This window comes from Larimichthys crocea, chromosome III (genome assembly GCF_000972845.2).
Source record: "Larimichthys crocea isolate SSNF chromosome III, L_crocea_2.0, whole genome shotgun sequence".
In the NCBI taxonomy this organism is placed as follows: Eukaryota; Metazoa; Chordata; class Actinopteri; family Sciaenidae; genus Larimichthys; species Larimichthys crocea.
The window spans coordinates 45,193,604-45,212,523 of NC_040013.1; the positions used below are offsets into that span (position 1 = coordinate 45,193,604).

The window sequence follows — 18,920 nt, forward strand, 5'->3', positions numbered from 1 at the left end:
GTTTGTCTGCCAGGACAGATTTTTTAGAGTTACCAGGAAACAGAAATACATCATTTGTTGGGCACAGATCTGCTCCAGACTTTGATCTCCAGGTTTATTAAAACAAGACCGAGACACAACTTGATTCAGCAGCCAAGAGGCCATGAAACACAGTCTTATCATTTGTGTGTTATTCTTCACATTGTTCCAGTTCCTTGGCCAAGTCTGTCTGTTTCACTGGTCTGATAGCTCAGATTTCTGCACTGACTTATTTGGCCAGCTTATATAACTGACTGATGAGTGCCGCCCTGCTGCTTTCTGCTTCCATTCATCCCATCTTTCACTTCCTTTCTTTCTTTTTCTAAATCAGGCCTCCAGCTCTCTGTTGCTTCTCCTCCTCTTTTAGTATCAAACCTGCACATACAGGTCAAGGACCGGTGGCATGGAGTCTGGATTGCAACCCCCTCTATTCACCCTTGCTTTAGTGTGAGGGAGCCATAATTTAATTTGTCCCATCTGGGCAACTGTAGAAACTTGGTGCTTTAACATGGTGAACTCCATAAAAGAGAGCCTGTGGTGTCTGTAGATATCAAGGCTCATTCTAAGGTTACAAAAACATAACAATTCTTATATTCAGATGGTTATACACTTATGGAAACATACTTGTGAACATTATATTCCATTTCTGCCATATTCTGTAAACAGTGCTTCCTCAGGCAAACAACAAATTGTGACATCCACAGACTGAACGGCTGTAAGTCAGAATATTACAAGCCAGGCGATGAAGTCACAAAACAATGATTAGGCAAATGACTGACATGAAGCATTTACATGAGCTAAGTAGTTCCAGATGCTTTAACTTTGGATGCCCAAAAGATTTGCTTGGCCAAGCTGCTGTCATTTGCAAGGAGTAAATATAATTATGACTGCCTTTATTTTGCGTGATCAACCAAGGGTGGTTTTGTATAGAAACAGTCTGTCGGAAATGTGATTGAAAGCTTTTTCAGTTCTGTAATTCAAAGCAGCCATCACATGACAGTGGCTTGGCCTTTCACAATGTATGAATTTGAGAGAAAAGCCTGGGAAGCCTGGATAAAGCACATGATGTCCGTACAACCCACATTCAAACACACTCTTCTTAACATTTCTATCTGTGAGATTTCAGTTACACCATAATGCTACCTGCTAACCCTACCTGGAACATCTCTGCTATTATTAATATTAAAGCTCATTGCTGCTTTTACAGTTATTTCCTTTGAGGTATCTGATGTCTGCCTGTGGAAACATTAAAATTTAGCAGCAGTGATGGAGCTTAAAGCTTGAAATAACCCTGGCTTGGGAACCAGAAACCTCCTTCCATCAGAAAATTCCTTTGGCATGCTTAATGACCAAAAAACTAAAAAAAAAACTGTCTTATTGTGCCTGTTGACTATTTTTCAAGGCCTGGCATCTCCACAGGCAGACATGCAGACGTTATGGAGAAGATCACTATCAATATCTTCTCACACATAAATCCAAGACATAATGAACACAGTGAATGTAGTGTGGCGCCAGTGTGGCGCAGGCTACATTTACACTCTAAGATAGTGCTACACTAAAATAAAAGACATAATACCAGTGTTACACCTGCGGCTTTTACTGCATGTAAGAGAAACACGTATATGCTATTGAAAGCTTGTATGAGTGCTTGGCATAATCGTAATACGACACTATATTCAGCTAATACAATATGAGGATATTGTTACTCATGGAATCTCACAGTCTGTCCCAGGCTGCCTCCATGACCTTTGACCTGGAAGGTCCTCTGTAATGGCTTTGGATTCAGCTGTGGGAAAGTGGTGTCGGCGATAAAAGCAAGGAAGATGAGTCAGATGAGTCAGAGCCGGGTGTCGCGGTAGCAGCGTATCTTGTTTGGACAGCGGTTTCCTCAGTTGTAGAACAAGTGACAGGCAGGTTAACTGCTGCTACCCTCAGCGATCCACAGATGGAGAGGAGAGGATGTTTGTCTCTTCACATCATTCTCACTGGTTCCTTTCTCTTTCACTCAGCAACTCGAAAGGATAATTTTGGGTTATTACAACTTGGGGCTTATTTTTGTAGTTTTGGTCATCAGTTCTATTGGTAATAATAACATTGTACTGACCAAGGTTTGTTCTGAGATCTGGAAATGTGAGGACAACACTTAAAATAAGTTGTATGGTGGAAGAATGATTATACTGGTTTGGAACTGGTTTTGTTAGCCAAACATATGTGAAAGAGAAAACAAAAGAAAACAGAAGAATTATTTCCCAGACTGTCGTTGTAAACATCCATCACAGTTTACAGACCAACTTCTTGGCTGACATTTCAGATGTGCTTACTTTCTATTTCACCTCCAAATAAAGTGATTCAGAAAGTCTGTTTCTCATATTTCTTGGTCAGACTTTTCTTTAGAAAACTTTGTTGGGTTCCCAGATCTCAGTAATTACTTTGGTGAACGCAACATTATCATAACCAGCACAGATGATGGCCACAAGCTGTATAAACCAGAATTAATGTCATTTTTTTCCCCTTCTGGTCTCATTTTGGGTTCTTAAGGTTTCACTATGAGTACTTTTTGCAAAAAAACAAAAGAAGAATAGGGCAAAGTTGTTAAAAAGAGTTAAAGCACAATTAATTGATTTTATGGGCAGTTTGGTTGTGAAACAAGCTGCATTCACAACCCTGACATCATCACCCTATAAAGCTAATACAGCAAATGTGTCAAAAAAAAACAAACAAACACTTTCCTCATTACACAACAGCCACAAGGCAAAATCAGCATTCATTTGGAGCCATATTTCTCCTTACCTGTCTGATATTCACTCTCGTGGTGGTTGTGGCCTGTAAAACCAAAACAATGAGCTAAAAGATGCTAAAAATCTGTAGAGCCGAGGACAACTGGAGACTCGGGTAATGTTTTCTCCAAGGTTCTTTACATTACTTTAAGATATAAAAATGAAGTCATTTATTCGCATCACATCATTTGATTACTTTCCCGTCTCTCTGCAGATCTGTGTTGCCGCCTCAGTTCTCCTGTTTCCGGAGCTACACGTCATGGAAAGAAGACCCATCAGGTACTTCACCTGCTGTTCCCAACATTCCCTGCTTAGCTGCTGTAATCCACGGGGCCATGGACAATGTAAACACATACAGTGGATTACACTCAGTGTGTGTCTGTGTCTGTGTGTGGGGTAGGGTGGATAAGGAAGGGGGGGTGTTTGGATAAAAGAGATGAAACAGAAGATGACTATTGTGGGTGCAGTGTAATGCATTTGCAAGAAGACTTTGTGTGTGTGTGTGTGTGTGTGCCAATGAAGGGCCCTCTCAACAGGTAGGCCTATTCATCACAGCTGACGGTTTGTGTGCACAGGGCTTACTGTAGATCTCCAGCTCACACACTCCTAAGTGTACACGCCGGGTGCCACCCAAACTTTCTATGTGCTCCTTTTTACTTCTGATGGGATTTTTCTTTCTTTTTTTTTCGTGGTTTCACAGACCATCTCTATTCAACAGAGATCGAATGCCTAAAATAGTGGAAAATTTAAATGCTCCTACACACATACACATGGCCCACCCAAGGACAAATGTTAGCAGATTAATGAAACATGCAAATATCCAGTGGGTTCATCCAGCTCTGTCTCCCCCCTACTGTGTCTCATTCACATTCATAAGGTCCATTAATATGAGTGTCAAAGGGTCTGTACTGTATGCACCATTTGAATGCTAATCCTTGAGAAAGAAGTATTGTTTTGCTGTTGCGGTAGATGGAGGTTGATAGTGGTGGTGGGGGGTGTAACTGTGGAAGAAACCTTGAAGCAGTTTGAACACGTTAATGAACTTGAGGGGTTTAGCACCGGACCTGGACAATAAAGTCTCTCTGAGCATGAAATGGGAGGATGGGTTTCCTGCTGGTCTTTCCTTACACACATACACACACACATGCATGCACACTCCATCCTCCCTGGACTCCCTTATGATGTCCTGACCTGGGGGAGGTAAAAAAAAAGGGGGGGTTGGATGCAGTGTCCAGTCCTTCTTCTCGACCCGGCCCGACTCAACAACAACAGCTGAAATGGCTTGCAGATGTGGCTCCGCTCGGCTAATAAATTCTTTGTGAACTCAGCAGACATGGGGGGGTTTGGGAGTTTTGAAAATGTGTGTGTGTGTGTGTGGGGGGGGGGGGGGGGGGTTACGGAGATGGCTAGACCTTAGAGGGCTGTTTGCATTTGTGAGTTTGTGTGTGCACACGTGTGTTTGTGTGCACGTGTCTGTGTAGTGCTTGCATCCATGATCTCGTCCGTGAACCATTCAGGGTTTTATGTGCACATGCATCTACATGTGTGTGTGTGTGTGTGTTTGTGCATGTGTGACTTAGTGAAACATCAGGCCCAGCGTATAAATGTCTTTAGCTGCTGCTCCTGTTGATTTACAGAAATCTATCAAGTAGACCTGTTGAAACAAAGTGGGGAAAACACAAAACCCTCTGTGTGCTGGCTACTGATACAACCCAGGATATATTGTGGTGCAGTTAATATGTAATATGCTTTAGTAGTTAAATCCAGTAGACCATGTTCAAGTTACATTTGAAGGGACAAATAAAAGCTTATTTATCTCAAAAGTATAACATTGAATGAAGAGGAATTCCTCAGTGATACAGCACACTGTTGGTCAGTATAATACATCCAGGGGCTTTGTCTGGTGTGACCAGTAGCTTATACCGACTAATGTTACCTAGCATTAGACAGATACTGCTGTGTGCTAATGTCGGCCTGCTTATGCAATGACTCTCTACAGTATGCTGGTGTGTGTTAGCACAAACACACAGTAAACACTGTGTTATTTCCTGCTAGTGGTCATTTTCCACTCATTCCCAAAAACCCGATGATGTTTTTAAAGCAAAAACTTCAGACAAACATGGAAAATGGAAGAAAACTGAAAACTGTAATTGCCACTTGTGACCACAGTAGCTGCTGTTCGGCCTAAGTTACACATTCTTTCTTCACACGAGTGTTCCTCAAACTGTGTAGAGCCACTGCAAGACGGCGTGGATGACGAGGGGAAGAATATGGAGTAAAACTAAGTGGAGATGTGATTTATGTTACGAGAGTTTGCTGATGCTATCAAACTGACCTGTGTTTCACTAAAGTTCAACTCATATATACAGAGAAACACTTATGTCATGCTTTGCAACAGTTAAAAACTAAAAGCAAATTGAATTGATTAAATTACAACTAAAAGACTGTGATGAGAAAACACAGCACCAAAATCTTGAACTTTGTGTTGCAGTTCATTTTTCCAAGAATATCCGTTGATCCTGCATGACTTATATATGTTTTTTTTCCAGAGTATGAGTTCCGGACTTTAATGAATGATATTTGATTATACGTTGGATAATCTAATGATATGTACACTTCTGCTAGCTATCTGGGTCACATGTCTTTTTAATTTTTACTGTTCAAAAGCCACTTTCCCACTGAGGATTTAGACTGTCAGCACTCAGATTACACTGCTGGTTCACTTTTAACATTAACTACACACGCACACACACACACACACATACCATAGAAATCATACACCTTAACCTGAGAGCATAGAAACCCACTGTTCAAACAGGCTTAATGCACACACAGACACACACACACCCCTCTGCACTCTGCAGCCTTTGAAAAGAGGGAATGCAGTTTTTCTGTGAATAAAACCAAAATGCCAAAAGCGTGTGCATGTGCCAGAACATTGGGGTGCCTGGTTTTACTCAGTAAACTCCCCCCACACTCACACACTCAGTCATTCTCTCGCTCTCTCTCTCTCACATACACACTCCTCAAAGGAGATGTAATCAGCAGCTCTGCTTTTCGTGCACTGCCTCTCCCTCCTACCATAACATACACATACATACTACAGTATGATCACGGAGCTCCTATCTGTTTCCTTCCCTTCTTCCACTCTGTCTGCCTTTTTATTCAACTTGTGTAAAGTGTGTGTGTGTGTGTGTGTGTGTGTGTGTGTGTGTGTGTGTGCGTGTGCATGTGTATTCAGGGAAGAGAAAAGCCTTGGTGACATTAAACACGGTTGACGTGAAGTGGGCAGAATAAACAAGGTCCTGAGTAGAAAGGCTGCCCTTCAAACACTCCATACTCAGTGCATAGGCCCAGGATCAACTGTGTTTATCAAACTCCTGGGACTACAGGGGGAGAGAGAGACAAAGAATGAAAGGGAGAGAGACAGAGAGGGTGGAGGGGTTTAGTATTGAGGAATGAGACGAAATAAAAAGATGAAGTGAAATGTTGAGAGTCTAAGGGTACTGACAAACCATGCCAATTGTTTAGCATTTCTGTCTGACCATTGGCTGTAGTTTCTTACTTTGGGATAATAAAGTTCAAGTTGTGTGATTCAGCTTGTGAATGGGAAGTAGCCGGCGAGACACAGCTGTCTGACTTTTGCACTGTGAATCAGTTTGTTTGTTTTATTGTGGTTTATCCCTGTTGGTCACGTCTACCTCTAATCTAGAAGTAAAACTTTACTGCCAAATGTTTTTTTTAAATGATTTACCAGACACATTCTCAGCAGTGGAAAAATTGTTCAAATAAGAAAGTAAAAAGAACACTTGATTACAAAATCTTACTCAAATAAAAGTAAAGGTTTTGTACCTGTTGTGCGAAATAACACCTTTCATAACGTCATATACCACATCATGCATATACATTAGAGCAGCATTTCAGTTTAAGTTGGTTGGAATGGACGTGTTTTTCTACAAAAATCTTTACAGACATTACAGAAACATTTTCCTGAAATAATTGAGTCCTAAAAGTCTTAAAAGCAGTATAGTGAAACAATTTAAATCCTGGAACAGGAATGAATGAATCAGGATAGGACACAACATTTTGAAAAAGTTGATTTTTATATTAATTAAAAAAAAAACTAAAATATGGCAAAATATAAAAAACAAAATATCTTCTGATAAATGTAGTGCAATAGAAAGTAAAATATTATATAACATGTACGCTACATTTGTACTTAGGTACAGTACTTGAGTACTTGCTACTTTCCACTCCATCTAAGTTTAAATAATCAACATTATTTTGAAAATTGTTGAAAATTGTCTTTTTGCAGTGTTTTGGATAATAATAATACAGAATATACAGAATGTGCATGACGTCTATAGTCCTCGCAGTGCAGTGTTAACGCGACCTTTAAAAGAAGAGGTAAATCCTCGGATAGAACTTCTTTAAGGTCAGCTTAGTGTGTCAAGGCTGACGTGAGAGTGAAAAAAACAGGCACATCTGATAGAGGTCTACTCTGATTTAAATCTGAGCGCATTACAGCATTTTAAGATTTGTGTACACAACAAATAGAGGCAGATCACTGGGCTCTGCTGTCAAGGAATGCTTTTGGGATTTGGGATGACTCCGGATCTGTGGCCTACAGAGTTCTCATCGGATAGTAAGGCCAGTTGATTGAACTAGGATACCATTCTCTTCAGTCTCTGTCCCTCCACCCAGTCTCACGTACAGATAACAGACATCTGGATGAAGCCAATTTAGCTTAAATTCAGCCCTCACTGCCCTCCCTCTCTGGCTACTCTCTACTCTAGATGCCTTTAAGCAAGCCTCAGTTCTTTGGTACAGATCTGAACCAAACAGCAACATCCGGGGCTGTGAAACCAATCCAATGTGGAAGTGCCAAAAACTGCAGTTCCTTAAATGTCCACTTAAGTCTGGTTACAGAATGAATCAATCTCCATAAGCGCCCATATTAAAATGTCTTCACAGCAGAAATAAACAGCCTGGTACAAACAACAGTTTTCCCATTGAGAGAACATTAATAATTTATTACGTTATTTATGCAGAGAATGGTGTGATGTGGCAGACGCATATCTGGTGTGTTCTCTTTTAGCAACAAATATGTAAGAATTGGTAAAAGGAACAGTTAGACATGATGTGAAACTATACTGTTCTTATATCTGCATGCCATATGTAGAAGTAGGAGTAGTACTTTAGTAGTTATCTTAGTTTAACACTGAATACAGCAAGCCTGGCTCTGACCGAAGTGTGGAGTCCAGAAAGTCACAGCCAGGAAATAGTCCAACTGATTGTGCAAATTGACAATACAATGCAATGTGAACTTTAAAGTGTTGGTATGTGCATTTAAGTTGCCTTTGGACAGAGCTAGACTGACTTTCTCTTAGAGTCTTGGTGTAAGAGGAAATAAGTATTTTTCACAGAAATATCTTTGAACTATTTCTTGCATATTGCTAACACTGTAAATATCAGACCCAGAAATTTCAGCGAGCCTTTCTGCACCACACAAAGCTGAATGTACTGTATGGTCAAAAGGAAGGTGCTTCTGTTTCCACTGTGTTTACGCTCAGATAGAACAAACACAGGAAGTTTTTGAGGATTGAATTAGAATTCAAAATTTGCTGAAATTCTCCTTTAAGACCTGCAGAGGTTCGTAAACCGCTCTGACGTTCAAAAAGAGGACATGAGTGCAGTTATAAAACAGGTTGAGGATGATCGTTACGAGAAGGTATTCACTGTTTGCATTTTACATCCTGTCTCTATGCAGCATTTTGTCTTGTAAGCCTGTGTGTCAGGCTGGCTTTGAGGGTATTCATTTTTGCCTGCATACTTAAATCTTATCTGGATTCCCCTGGGCCCTGTAGCACGTGTAATCAGTGTGTGGGTGTTCATCCATACGCATATGTATGAGATAAACTTTGTGTGTTTGTCTTTACTTTCCCTCATCTCCCAATCACAAAACGTCCTCCAGTGGGACAGGAAATTGTGCTGGAATTCACAGAGTATTACAAGAGACACAGATGAAAGGCAGAGCCTAGAAAAGAATCTGAAAAGACTGGAGACTGGAATCCTTTTCACAGCATATATCACTCCTACACTGAGTACTCTAATACCGACGTACTACAGCAGCAATATGAGCTCATAAAACATAAGTCAGCCTTGGGTTTGGGAGAGCTCCACTCCCTTTACAGAAAAGGCCTGAGAGGTTGAAGCAACCTGTCTCTTTGTGCACATGAACACGAAGCATGCAGAGTTAAAAGGTCAGCTCATCCATAGTACAAGAGACATATTTTCTCACTTTTAGGCATATGTTGCCAGGCAGATAGTTTTGGTTTCATTTGTTCAGTTTGTTGAGATATTTTTCTGTTTCTGCCTCCACCTGAAAAATTTGGCAGTGAACAGAATTAAATTGAAAAATCTGATTTAAAAGTTTCAACAGAAATGTGTCTCTTCAGCAACAATGTCTGCTTTGGACAATAGAGAACAATTTTCACTGGGCCAAACAACCAGTGAAAACAAAATTAACCAAAAGCCTGGGTGAATAAAACCAAAACTATAATCTATGGCTTGATGTTTCTTTTACTTTGTGCAGATGTTCAATTGTAGAAACTTTGGGGATTGCTCAATTGCTCATCTATGAAGTTTTTCATTTATCACTATGGTTTCTGACCAAACACCTGCAAAACAATAATCCATTTCCATCAGCCACAGGTGTACTTTGTGTTCAGTGCTAATTAGCAAATCTTAGCATGCTACAGGTAACATGCTACACTAAGGTGGAGAAGAGGGTCAGCATAATACCTGCTAGACATTAGACAGAAACACAGGTTAAGATAAACACCATTTTTACCCATGGAGTCTTTCTAGTATATACCACCAGAATCAGCCTATATATAGACCACAAACCTTTTGTATTTACAGTTCTGTCTGGTAGCACTGTGAGCAAAGCAAATGATACTGAGTGATAAATTGGTGTCTGGAAGGTGAACTGTAAAGAATACCAAACCACAATAAGCACTTCACATTTAAAAGTGAGACAAAATAATATTAGCTGAACACCTCCTCTCACCTAATGCAAGCTGGGATACACTCCACACCCTGAACAGGATACATGGGTGCAGAAAATAGAAGGGAAATCAAATAAAACCACATCAGTGAAACACAAATAAGCAAGCAAAGCTGTGACCAATTTAGTGTAAAACTGATATGCTTTGGATAAAGCCGGATGTAAGCCGAAGAAATGTGAATAGTCTTTGCCAATTAGAACCTGTTGTGACACCAGCATATTTAAAGGCAGGGTGAAGTAGGCCATGTGTAGTAGAACTTTTATAACTAGTAGGCAGTCCTTGATATGTGTATAGTCATAGTTTGATTATACATATGACCACAGGATTAGGTTACTGATGACATTATTAGTCAGTTTATTACATTAGTGGATTATTATGATGCCACAGTAGAATAGAATGCATCCAATTATAATGTCAAAGTTGAATAGAACAGATCCAGTGATGATGTCACAGCGGAATAAAATGCGTTGAAGTGTCTACTTTTCTCCTGCGGGTATTGTGTTTTCAAAAGGTATTCATATAAAGGTCAGATCTTTGAAACTATCATTCTGATGTAAAGATTACCTGAAACTATAAGACAGTTAACATATATGAATAAACAAATGATTTAATAAAATATATTACATACAGGTGTCATCTTTAGGACATGCATCTCTTTACTTTACTAAATTTGATAATGTTTGGCTCATCCAAAGAACTTCCATTAATCAGTCTGCTTCAGTGGAAACCCTCTTCTTTGCATGCTTAGCTCATGCAGCTGACAGTGCTACTTTCAAACACACATTCCAGTGTTCTGACAGGTAAGTTATACTAGATCCTGCTCAGAGGATAAAATTAGCAAGGATGTCGGGTATTTCCACGTGCTTTGTACACTGAATGTTGTCTGTACTGTATTAGTTTACAACCACTGTCTATGTGTACTGTGCAGTTACACGTAAACAACATCTGTGTAAATCAGGTTTCAAAGTTACGGTAAGTTTAATCTTGTTCAGACATGCTGAAAATTCACACACACACACACACGCACGCACACCCACAGTCTTCTGGAAAACAAAGACAACAATAGAAGCGAGTGTCAGGTTGCCTTGTAGGTGTGAGACGTTGGCATGATTCCAAACAGACACACACAAACAAAGCCACAATTTACCAGCCGTTGAGACCCAAGATGATAAACTGTTACTAACTTTGCATCTCATCACGTCTTGCACTGTTTTCTAGTCACCCACTCTCCTCTTGTCTTGTACCACTTCCTCGTTCTCGCCCCACTCTCTTCCTAAAACAGCCTCAGTAATCAAAGAGTCGATCGTAATCCCCAGACTTTGCAGACACACAAGCCTTCTTTGTTTCAATACGGAAAAAAACAGTCGAGCACAGATATGGAGAAAAATCTTAAGTCATGTTCGTGGTCAATTAAGCTTTAAAAATATTTTAAATGTGCTGTACTGAAACAAGCTCTCTGCACTTCAAATGAAAATCATCAGAGGGTTTACCCCCAGTGTAATCTTTAAGGGTTTAAGTGTTTTAGTGGGGGTCGCACATTAATAACTTGTGCATGTGTGCGTGTGTGTGAACATGCATTGCTGATCCAAAGCCCAAATCTAACCAGCGACACGTTATGAAGAAAGTTAGTCAGGCCTGCAGGCTGTGAGAACATTTGGCCCAGCTCCAAAGCAAACATTGGAAACGCAACATTAATTTAGTGTAGGTTAGGCCAGAGCAATGTATAAAATGTGTTGCTTTCATCCTCCCAGTTTGTGTGTGTGTATGGGTGTGTGTGTGTGTGTGTGTGTGTGTTTGTGGAATGACTCCTTTCAGATGGCAGAATGATAAGATCGTTCTTTGCCATCCAATTACATCAGTATGAGCTGTATATGCATGTGCGGACAGGTTCGGTCTTTAGCTGTGTCACATGTCATTCAGGGTTACAAACAGCAAACTACCTGCTTTTACTTTAACACAGCTAAGCTGCTGTGCAATTTAATTTAACCTTCAAAGCAGGTATTAAGCTGCTTGTCTTTATAAACAGTTGTCACACTGAATGAGAAAAATGGACATGTGTGGGATCAAACCTGTGACTTTCTGATAGTGGCACAACTTCTTATAGCAGGGTGAAGTTTGTCATCCATGTGAAATAAACTGGGCTGGGGGCTTGGTGACCTACAGTATGTGTACATTGAGTTGAATTGTAGTGTGTACTTGCAGGGCTAGCTAGTGAACTACTGTAGCTGATGGGTTAACCATGCACATAACTGTTAGCAAACTTGTCAGGGTTATGAGTACCAGACCTGTGCTGGCTGCTGGATCTATTCAGCACATGCATGTACTTACTCCTGCACAATTTGTACCACGCACGTGTGAACATTTTACTTGATGGTAGCGAGTGAGTTAACTGCAAACAAAGCAGCTCACAGTGAGAGTCTATTTAAGATTATTTTATTCTTATATTGTACATTATGTATTATAATGACACATTTGCTCTGTTTTGGACAGATTGGATTAACGAGACACCTTCAGCAGACTCTCCATGCCGTGGTGGTTAGGGATGGGAATCGAGAACCGGTTCTTGTTGAGAACTGGTTCCGTGTGTTTCAATTCCATGGAATCCTTTGGCAGTTTATCTAACGATTCTCTTATCGATTCCAGGAAGCACAAATTACGTCATGTAACTTCCGCAAGAAGTTACGCACGCTCGATTCCAGCAATCACGACTAATTATGGCACGTAACTTACGCAAGTTTGGCACGTGCAGTGCAATGAGTAGTAAACAATGGCACCCACTCGGTCCAAACAAAGATGGAAAGAGGGCGACTTGCAATCATTGCAAAGTGGAGATAACAGCGTCGGGAGGGAACACGACGAACATGCAGAAACATTTGCGCACACAACATGCAATATTTTTAAATGAATGTCGTGTTTTTGACACGCTTCAGACTGGAGATGAATCTCAACCTCGCAGCAGCAGCCAGGCTATGACCACCTCTGTGGTTACTACGGAAGGTAAATAACACACTGCCTACCATGTTAGCGCAATGTGCTTCTTTGTAAAACATGCTTTAACAGTTACCATTAAACGAATGCCTTCTGCATTACATTTAGAAGATGACCATGACGAGAGAGAGAGTCTGGCTGGCTCAGAGGCTGGCAGCTGTACTAGTACTTGCTCCAGTTCACTACCTCCTCTAGTTGATGCTGATCAAACTGTTTGTTCTCCTTTTTTTCCCAAATGAGAATCGATAAGAGAATCGATAAAGAATCGAATCGTTAAGCAGAATCGATAATGGAATCGGAATCGTAAAAATCTTATCAATTCCCATCCCTAGTGGTGATAGCTCTGAGCCCCCCTGAGTCTGACATGACCCCCATAACCAGCCTACAGCATCTCAGTCTCAGGGGAAGGGGTTAGTGGGGGCTGTGGCCTCGGCTGAGTGCCTGTTCTCTCGGCATGTCCACACTCCACTGGATGGATGTGTAGGCTTACCTGCAAAAAGTCCTGCAAACATGGATGTGTATTCTCCACATGCACTGACTTTTGTAGCTGCACATAACTGATTTGGTAGGACATACATATGGGACACTGACTAGCTTAGCTCTGTTGCTAAATAGGGCAATAGGTTAACATGAATTTGTAACATTGACTGCTGTCTCACAATTGTCTGCTATCTGTTGCTCTGTTGTGGAGCAGTTTTTACGCTGACAGAGGAGGTTCAATTAAAGCGGATAATGTGACAAGCTACAATAGTTTCCTCTCCAGTTCCTGAAAGTTTAGCACTGTCAAGACAGTACGTGTCTGCAGATCTTCTGTCCACAATGATTCCACTGAAATCATTTGAACTAAATACATTTCAGTGCCTCTCTGAAATCCCTGTTATTACTGTCTCATACTGATTGAAATACTGCTTGAGAAGCTCATTAATTAACTATTGTGGAAAAAATGTCACTCGGAAGTCTCCAGCTTTATCCAAAAAACGCTAAATATTAAGATTTTAGCAAGGTGATGGTGACATTTAGCTCAGAGCAGCCTCACAGTACAAGCTTATTTACTAGTCACCCAACCAAACAAATATAACTCTACACTGGTAGATTATGCTTTGTTTATGTATGTTGTTATATTCTAGTTGTTAGTTGCTATTTTAATCAATTTAATTAAACTTTGTAAAGTATTTTTCAGGCAAGTAAAGTAAAATAGGAGGCAATTTCTCTTAAAAAAATAAAAAAATAAAAGCTGTGAAAGCTGAGAGAAGAGGACAAAAATTGGCGTCCACTCTTCTCTCCCTTCCTCTCTCTGCCTTAACTTGTCCAGGGTTTTATCCGGCTGTGTGTATCAGGAAACTGCTCCATTCTCCAGAACAGACCACAAGTTTGTTTGTATCTGCGCCGCTTTACCGACACAGCTAACCACACACACATAAATATGAGCACACATCGAGTAGATAAACTCGCTAACAAACATACATGCACAGACATGCACAGATACCCACATGCACTCTCACACACACATAACAGGTATGTGCTGATATGCTGACAGATGTGTGTGTTTGTGTGTGTGTGTGTGTGTGTTTACTTATGACTCTTAAATTTCTATTTTTTCACAAAAATAATTCAAGTCTGAGGGACAGATCTTTGTTCTTGCATACACCATATTTAGAACTAATGATCTAAAAAAGACTGAGGAGGATCACACCTTCTGATATCCATAGGTTAGATTTGTGGTGTCATTGTGGATGGACAAAAATAAAAAGCCCGAATTTATCTGCAAAATGAATTTAAACAGAAGCAAAATGAATCTAATCTGATGGGATTTTGAGTAGTTTGTGTTATTGTTTTTATATTAACTAAACTGTCATGTTGTATGTGTACAGATAGCTCATACTGTATGGTTCAAAACCAACATGAATGGGAAACATTATATTGACATTTTACACCGTCTCAATTGAAAGGTCCATTGTAGTGGACATGCAAAAGCAAATTAAACAGAGATATAAACTTAAAGTTTAAAAAATAAATTAAAATAAGTGGAGAACTTCAACCAATCAAGATGTCTGAGATAATTTTTTAAGTAAAAAAAAATAAAGATATACCATGGGATGATTAAGCACTGTAAGAGATTATTTTCTGACATACAGGTATGAGCATCAACTGCAGTAATACAAAAGTGTCACAGCTCAGCTGTTAGCCTGTGAGAAAACCTGATCTGTTGACACACAGATATATTTAACTCTAAATAACATTTATTTAGATAGAAGGCAAACTGGAGGAAATGTTTTAAATACGATATACTGTATAAATCATAACACAATCATAATGTCAGGACACTTTACATATAGAGTGAGAACACCTGAAGACACACAGATATACTGCATCTAAGTAACATTTATTTCGATCATAGGAGGAACCGGAGCAACCCGGAGAAACCCTGTCATTCTATGACATTCTAAACTACATTTTTTTAGATTCTAGGTAATCCAGTTGTAAGTAAACCATAGAATCATAGGCGAACCGGAGCAACCCGGAGAAAACCTTTATAAAGAAAATATTTACATGACAGATGACAGATATATGTCATTCTAAACTACATTTTTTTTAGATTCTAGGTAATAAGAATAATAGAATCATAGGTAAACCGGAGCAACCCGGAGAAAACCCAAGTTAAACTATTTACAAGGAGTAGGTCTAAACCAAATTACCACCATGAGCAAGCACTTGGCGACAATGGTGAGGAAAAACTTCCTTTTAGGAGGCAGAAACCTCAGGCAGAACCAGGCTCATGGTGGACGGTCATCTGCCGTGACCGGTTTGGTTTAGACGGAGAGGGAGTTAGGGAGGTTGAGGGGGGGGGTTGACAACTGGCTGTCTGTTCCAGCTGAAGTAGTTTTGGACAGTGTTCTTTATTCTGCTAAAGAAACTCCACACTGCCTGTCCATATCCACCGTTGTCCACTAGCTGGTCCTCCAACATATTCTCGATGTTTTCGGTCTCCTCTGTGTTCTCGGTGCTGACCTCCAGGTCAGCTGGTCCATCGTCCATTGTAGTGACAGGGTCTGCTGAGGAACTTGATGTGATGGAGAAGAATGGGTGATGCAGCACCTCCAGAGGTTTTATACGTGCATCTGGGTCAAGGTGCAACATCCTCTTTATGAGATCCGCCAGCAGTCCCTGATGAGTCCTCTCTGTTTCCTCCTCCATGACATGGACAAGGGCATCCAGGTTCTCGAGCCTATATTCCCTTGTATCCACGGCATAGATCCCTGTTTGTTCAGCAAAGTCCTCAGGGGATTTAAATGTCCAATGCTGTTGGCCATTTGTCTGGTCTCTATCAAAATAGTAACCAGTCTTCAATCCACGGTCCAGTACGTTGTCTGATGGCTGTCCTTGCGTTCCAAAAATGAAACGCAACACATCATAGTCTGTGTTACCAGGGTACAGGGGGTACCCTGTGGACAGCTCTGCAGCTGTGATGCCCAGAGACCACATATCTATGGCATCGTTAAAGGGGAGGTGAAGCGTCACCTCCGGTGCCCTGTACCAGAGGGTTTGTATCCATGGACCAGGTTTAACTGTAGCTACTGGATGTGATAGGCCAAAGTCAATTAGCCTGACCTGAAGCGGTGTCTGATGGCGGTCAACGATCATAACATTGTCCGGTTTCAAGTCTGCGTGAACCAGGCCAATTGACCTCAGGTGGGACAGGGCTGTGGCCAGCTGCGCGATAACTGGCCTCAGCTCAGTCGTGGTGAGGCCCTCGAAGTTCCTTTCTTTCAAGTATGAGTACAGGCTTAGGTCCATCAGATCAAAATTGAGACAGATCCTGTCTTGGTCAAAGAAGAACCCGTTCCACCTGACAATGTTACAGGTGTCTGGGTTCAGGCATCGCAGCCGCTTTAAGATACAAATCTCAAGCCTGGCTTGCTGGATCGTCTTATGAGAGCTTTTCATTATTTTGATCGCCTCATGCTTGTTTGTTTTGAGGTTGAGGCATTGTGTAACATACCCAAAGCCGCCCTCGCCAAGGATGGACTCTACCTTATGAAAGTTTCCCAGAGTGGTCCCTTGGTATATTTGAAGATCATCTGTGCAGTAGAAGAAGAGCAGAGAGAGGATAAGGTTACAACATGAAGACAACAGAGCATAACAAAATCTAAAGTCAAAAATATAACATTCTCATAACCAAGAAACACTTTCAGGTGTTGTCACACTGACAACAGCTCTATTAAACTCTTTGAGCCGATCCCTTTAATTTGAAGGTTACATGGAATTGATTTCAACTATTACAAGTATAGACCCTTACACATGATTAAACATTTTAGTAACTACTGTAAAGATGAAACATTGGACCACTCATGGTGGTTACACAGAAATAAAACAGAAAATTGAACTCACTGGCTGTGTTAGTGTTAATGCTGAAGCAGTTCATGATCTTTCTCCTGAGGTGTTAAACAAATGTAAAGAAGATATTTTCCTTGCACTTGGTCTTATCAAACGTCACGTCTTGTCGCGATGAAGGTCTGATCTGCACCGATGTCCTCTGTAAGTCTCTGTACTTTAAGTAGTAGAATCTAAGGACATTCTAGGATCTAGACCAAAGGCACATTCTATGTGACATCATCGGGTTCCTTTATTCTATTCCTTCCAGCTCGACCAATCAAATCACTCGTTGTTATGAGGTGGAAAAGGCTACTGTTGCCATGGTTAAACAACAACAGTATTAAGGGAAACACCTTAACCCTCTCATTCATTTCAATATGATCCAAGTGTTGAGCGGCCAATGCTGAATTACTAATCAGGCAAACTGTTTTATAATACTGTGAATCATACTAAAGCACAACATATGATGAGACCTACTCCTAAGTCCCTTTCATTAAGTACTGTGAGTTAAAATCTAGGGCCTACATATTACTTTTTCATGGTACATATTCCTAAATACATATACACATGGACATATAAGTCAGTCAGTTGTTCATGTTTTGTGGCCATTGTAGTTTTTCCTTCATACCAGCCACTAGATGCCACTAAATCCAACGCACTGGTCCTTTAACCCTTATGCACCCCTTGGTACATTTTTTTTGCATTTTTTCAATTAAAAATACTATTTTGACTAGGACAAAATTTTGCAAGAATTTGTCATTTTAAATTTAAATATTTCTGCCTTGGATCTAATAATAGGGCTATACTACACTGTGTAGAAGAAAAAGTTTCACCTTTTACCCTTTGGACATTTTTGCACCATTGACCTGTATAACATACATTTTTGATCCTACTCTAATTTCAGCATGAAACAGTGTTTTACATGTGACTAGCTTGTCAATCTAAGCTTTTCACTTGAATTTTTTTCATATATTCTACCATATGATGTCATTTTCGGGCGGCACGGTGGTGCAGTGGTTAGCGCTGTCGCCTCACAGCAGGAAAGTTGAACCTCAGCCTTTCTGCCTGGAGTTTGTATGATCTCCCCATGTCTGCGTGGGTTCTCTCCGGGTACTAAAAGTCTTCCCACAGTCCAAAGACATGCACTGTTACGACCAGGAAAAGGGGTATGAGGAAGTAACATAAAACCAAGATGTTGTGGTTAATAAACAAAGGTATTTTATTAAATGAAAGTTCAAAATGTTTTAACAAAAGGAGGTGAGGCAAAAGGGAACAAAGGGCGAGCGAGTGCTGTTTAAACGAACAAACAAATATAACAAAAAGAGAACTCTAACCAGAGCCTATATTATCTAAATAGTAAACCAAAACGAGAAACAAAAACCTCACTGTCTAAATTTTATACTAAATAACAAAATACACATCAAAACAGCACCCGTGAACTAATGAGTCTAACAGAAATATACTGTGGAGTAATCAGTAGATCTATAACTAAACTAAACCCTGCCCAGTCCCAGTAATTCAACACAAAACAAACCTCCTCAAACGACCTGATTTAACCAAAGTTAACGTTCACAATTTCGAATATTGAGGCGAGCTCACAAACACCATGGACAGCCGCCACGATGCTCGGGCGGCTGCAGTTTAAATGCCCGGGCCAGGTCAATTGTGCCCAGCGGATTGGTCGGCCGGGAGA

General features: G+C 40.5%; 1 protein-coding gene across 2 annotated transcripts; it reads right to left on the bottom strand.

The window, feature by feature from the left end:
- Positions 1-15,220: 15,220 nt before the first annotated feature.
- On the bottom strand, positions 15,221-17,958 carry LOC113744880 (homeodomain-interacting protein kinase 2-like). Of its 2 annotated transcripts, XM_027275949.1 has the most exons (3): positions 17,243-17,958; positions 15,636-16,932; positions 15,221-15,571 (listed from the first exon to the last, which is right to left on the bottom strand). In XM_027275949.1, the coding sequence occupies exons 1-2, from the start codon at positions 17,274-17,276 to the stop codon at positions 15,680-15,682; spliced, it is 1,287 nt and encodes a 428-aa protein (XP_027131750.1). In that variant the 5' UTR covers positions 17,277-17,958; the 3' UTR covers positions 15,221-15,571; positions 15,636-15,679. The 2 variants fall into 2 exon arrangements, with proteins under 2 accessions (XP_027131750.1, XP_027131748.1); XM_027275947.1 differs by having other exon boundaries at positions 15,221-16,932.
- Between the last annotated feature and the right edge of the window lie 962 nt (positions 17,959-18,920).

Bases quoted from the DNA above. Each gene is read 5' to 3' on its own strand.
- LOC113744880 (XM_027275949.1), bottom strand. From the start codon at position 17,276: ATGAACTGCTTCAGCATTAACACTAACACAGCCA. The intron at 16,933-17,242 runs GTGAGTTCAATT...TCTACTGCACAG, and splicing joins CATTAACACTAACACAGCCA to ATGATCTTCAAATATACCAA.